The sequence below is a fragment of the Rattus norvegicus genome, chromosome 4 (genome assembly GCF_036323735.1).
Source record: "Rattus norvegicus strain BN/NHsdMcwi chromosome 4, GRCr8, whole genome shotgun sequence".
Lineage (NCBI taxonomy): Eukaryota > Metazoa > Chordata > Mammalia > Rodentia > Muridae > Rattus > Rattus norvegicus.
In genome coordinates, this window is record NC_086022.1 from 167403990 (window position 1) to 167408130 (window position 4141).

Consider the following 4141-nt stretch of genomic DNA (forward strand, 5'->3'; position numbering starts at 1 on the left):
TAACGATTGTATTTACCTTCAATATATGGGCTATTTTCTTACACATGATTTTATTCAAATTTACTCTAATCATTGTTGAACCATTTAGAAAAGGCATACTGGCAACTCATCCTTACCTCACCCTGCTGGGCAAAAATCCCAGTGTGGAGTAAAGGATGCAAGATTTCCTGCTTAAGCATAAAACAACAGTATGGAATTCAAAGGTGCCATTCTTCTGCTTCTAGTTATAAAGGCAGTGCCTTGCTTCTTCCAGCACAGATTTGGGAGAAACTACAGAGCCTCTTCCAAGATGCTGGTGGCCCTCCTCACAATGGTCCTGCTGGGCCTGAGCTTTGCTCAGCAGCCAGGTGAAGGTATGAGAATATGGGTGTTGGTGCTGTAACTATTCTTAAATAATATGAGACAAACTGCAGGGTAGGAGAGAGATGGAACAGAGGACAGGAGATGAAAGATAAATAATACCACACAGTGCTTCAGTTTTTAAAAATGGATAGTTGTAGATTTGAGAACACTGCTGTAGTTAAAATAGACTACATATGCACACAATATTGCTATACTAGTTATTAAGGGAAGGTGGCAGAAGAATCCATGAAAGAACTATTTAAAGGATAGCAGCTGTAGTAACAAACCTATTACATCTATTACACAGAAAAGTAATAACATCTGAATTTTCATTTTTCCATACTCATTCAAAATTCCAATATATTTTCAGTGTGTATTTAATTATTTACTCAAATGTTTATTTTTATTCCCTTACTTTGAGAAGCCAGAAAGTTAGAAGATATGAATTAAAGAAGAGATTATATAGAGGTATAATATATAAATATTCTTATACATACATGACTTATCAGTGTATGCAGTAAGATTCTATGCAAAATAGTGACAATCAAAAGAAACTTTTATATTGTTACTTACTGGTACACACTCAAAATATATTTACCACAGAAGTTTCAAATTACTGCTACCTGCTCATTTTCTTAACAGCGTTTAAAAATTAACAGTAAAGGAGAGATTGTAGCTAAAATCAGTTGCCACTAGTTGTTTTGTGAACTCACTTTTAAATCTGTCCTTTGTTTTGCTTCACAGTGGCCAACACTGTTTCCCAATAACATCAAGCAAATACAAATAATCTTTAAAATTCTTATGTATCTTTAGTAAGCAGGATGTTTTATAATTCTACACTTCATTGTTATTTTGGGTTGTATGAATTAATAAATGTAAGTTTCACAAAGTTTCAGACAAACATTCTCCAAATTCGACAATGATGAACACTCCAGGGGAATGCAATAAATTAAAATAAACCAGAGGTCTGAATTACCTGAGAAAAAAGCAATTAACTACAACAGAGGAGTAGTTGCTTTCAAGTAAAAGTTAGTTTCAGTGTCCTGATTTTTGACTATTCTGTGGAAACAGGAGCTCCTCAATGTCTTCTTCCAAACACTTGTTGCCTCTATTTCAGTTGATTTCAAGAGAAAAAGTACTCAAATGTTAGGGTCTCTTTTCTTTGTGACTCTATACTCAAAGAAATGTATTGAGTTCATTGATTATAACCTCTGATGAATTTGCTCAGCGAATACTGTAAGGTTGGTAACTTTTAGACTCCTTTTACCTCGTAATATTCCTCAACATGAGGGCCAATTTTCTGGGCAACTGCTTGATTGAATTTTCCATAACTCAGTAATTTTATCTGGGTTCACAAAATGTCAATTTTGCCCAAATTAAAATAGTTAACAGAACCTCCACATGTGAACTACTTGTTTTAATTTCTCTGAGTAAACTGGTCATGAATACTCTGGAAACTGAATTATGTGCACTTGCATGTGACCCAAAGACCATGTTTAAAATGAACTTTTCATGAAACCATAAACAAGTGACTATCCAGAAAAAATGCTGTTTGAAAAGATCATTGAGAAAAAGGAGAACAGAGTCGAGTATATCTAAGCTCATTTGTTATTTGCTTTTACCACTCAGAACTTCAGAACCTAAACCAGATTCCAAAACAGAGGCCACCACCTTCAGGATTCCTACCAAGACCCTCTGCTAATGGGAACCAGCAAGGCCCACCCCCACAAGGAGGACGACAGCAGAAACCTCAAGGCCCACCCCCACCTGAAGGACCACAGCAGAGACCTCCTCAAGGCCCACCCCCACAAGGAGGCCCACAGCAGAGACCTCAGGGCCCACCCCCACCAGGAGGACCACAGCAGGGACCTCAAGGCCCACCCCCACCAGGAGGACCACAGCAGAGACCTCAGGGCCCACCCCCACCAGGAGGACCACAGCAGAGACCTCAAGGCCCACCCCCACAAGGAGGACCACAGCAGAGACCTCAAGGCCCACCCCCACCTGGAGGACCACAGCAGAGACCTCAGGGCCCACCCCCACCAGGAGGACCACAGCAGAGACCTCAAGGCCCACCCCCACCAGGTGGCCCTCAGCAGAGACCTCCTCAGCCTGGAAACCAACAAGGCCCTCCACAAGGTCCCCAATTGGGCAGACCTCAGGGACCTCAGTAAACCAGATATCATGAAAGGTATGTGTCATAATAATGCCCTGGTGGATGGAAGGGAACAGAATTCTCCTATATTCCACATTGTTTAAAGTATGCAACCTAAATATAATAACATGGTCCTGGACCCAATATCAAATATTTTTATTAAATATTAAGTGATCTTTTCATGAGAGAATATACGTTTTTGGAGTAAACTCTCCTCCTCATTTGGTTTTCCACAATTATTGCATTAATTACATTAATAAATTAAAGACATATTTCCTTCCTAAGGTCCATTCCCTCCTTGCTGGATTCATGTATTCAAATGGATACATAGATCTTATCATGTTCTTTGTTCGTATTTTTGTTTCCGTTCATCATGAATTAATTGTTTATGATTGACATGTCATGTTCTCTCTACCCTGCTTTCATGATCTTTTTTTTCTTTAATTTCAGAAATTGAGTAAGAAATTGGTTCCCTTGCAATCTTCTTCTACTGCCACCACAGGACGAGAATTGGAGTTTCATTCACTGCATTAATAAAATGATCAGCATGCAACTTCTGATTGGTGTCTTTCTTTTTGGTTGTTCTTCAACCTCCAATTTCTGGACTGACATTTACATAAAAACATCAATATTCTCTCATGGTTACTGCCTGTAATATCTCCCAGCAACTGTCCATAAGCCAGGTATCGGTTACCAGGTCTTTTACTGCTGTGTTTCTTTTTGACTGATTGATGAAGGAGACACTCTCTTTGCAGCTTAGTATAGTATCTAACTCTAAAAACAGGTGTTTGGGTGTTATTTTGCCTAGTCTGGGGTGCAAGGTCAGGCAGTTATGAACAACATGCCAAGGCAAGATGTGTATGGATATGTCCTGGGACACCAGTGCCTCTCAGTGGAAGGGAAAAATGACCAAGTAACTTTGGCAGATGCAGTGGACTGGCAGACTACAGTCACTGGTATACTGGTCTGCAGTGGCTATAGGTCATCCAAAATAGATAGCAGAGTTTACAAGACATTGCTGCACCCTGTGCTGTCTTACTGAGTGTTTCATTTCCTGTACAAACATCATGACCAAGAAACAAGTTGGGGCATAAGGGTATATTAAACTTACAATTCCACATTTCTCTTCATCACCAAAGGAAGTTAGGACTTGAATTCAAGCAGGTCAGGAAGCAGGAGCTGATACAGGGGAAATGGAAGATGTTACTCATTGGCTACATTCCCAGACTGGCTCAGCTTGCTTCCTATAGAACTGAAGACTACCAACCCAAGACTGACACCGCTGTAGATGAACCCTGCAACTCTTGATCATTAATTGAGAAAATGCCTTATAGATGGATCTCATTGAGCCATTTGCTCAAAGGAGGCTCTTTTGTTTTTTATAACTCCAGTGTATGTCAAGTAGACACAGAAAACCAGACAGTATTGGCCGTTGGGTTCAGGGGTGATTGTGTATCACTTCAGGCTGCAGGAGCAGCGTTCAACATGACAAGGGTCAGAGATGGCTGGCCTGAATTCTGCTGTTGTGTCTGCAAGCATAGATGCACTAGTGGAGGCTACAGAGTAAAAGTCAGTCTGTCAGTCACTGTATTCTGCAGAGCTTTAGGAGAAGTTTGAATGGTCAGCACAAATGCATGGGGATTT

The 4141-nt window shown here is 40.2% G+C and overlaps 1 protein-coding gene across 1 annotated transcript; it reads left to right on the plus strand.

Annotated features, from left to right (window-relative positions):
- The first annotated feature begins 289 nt into the window (after positions 1 to 289).
- Positions 290 to 2516, plus strand: Prp2l2 (proline rich protein 2 like 2). Its single transcript, XM_008763464.3, has 2 exons — positions 290 to 347; positions 1972 to 2516. The coding sequence occupies exons 1-2, from the start codon at positions 290 to 292 to the stop codon at positions 2514 to 2516; spliced, it is 603 nt and encodes a 200-aa protein (XP_008761686.3).
- The last annotated feature ends 1625 nt before the right edge of the window (positions 2517 to 4141 follow it).

Coding starts and splice junctions, on each gene's coding strand:
- Prp2l2 (XM_008763464.3), top strand. CDS start 290: ATGCTGGTGGCCCTCCTCACAATGGTCCTGCTGGGCCTGAGCTTTGCT. Junction 348..1,971: donor GAGCTTTGCTCAGCAGCCAG/GTGAAGGTATGA, acceptor TTTACCACTCAG/AACTTCAGAACCTAAACCAG.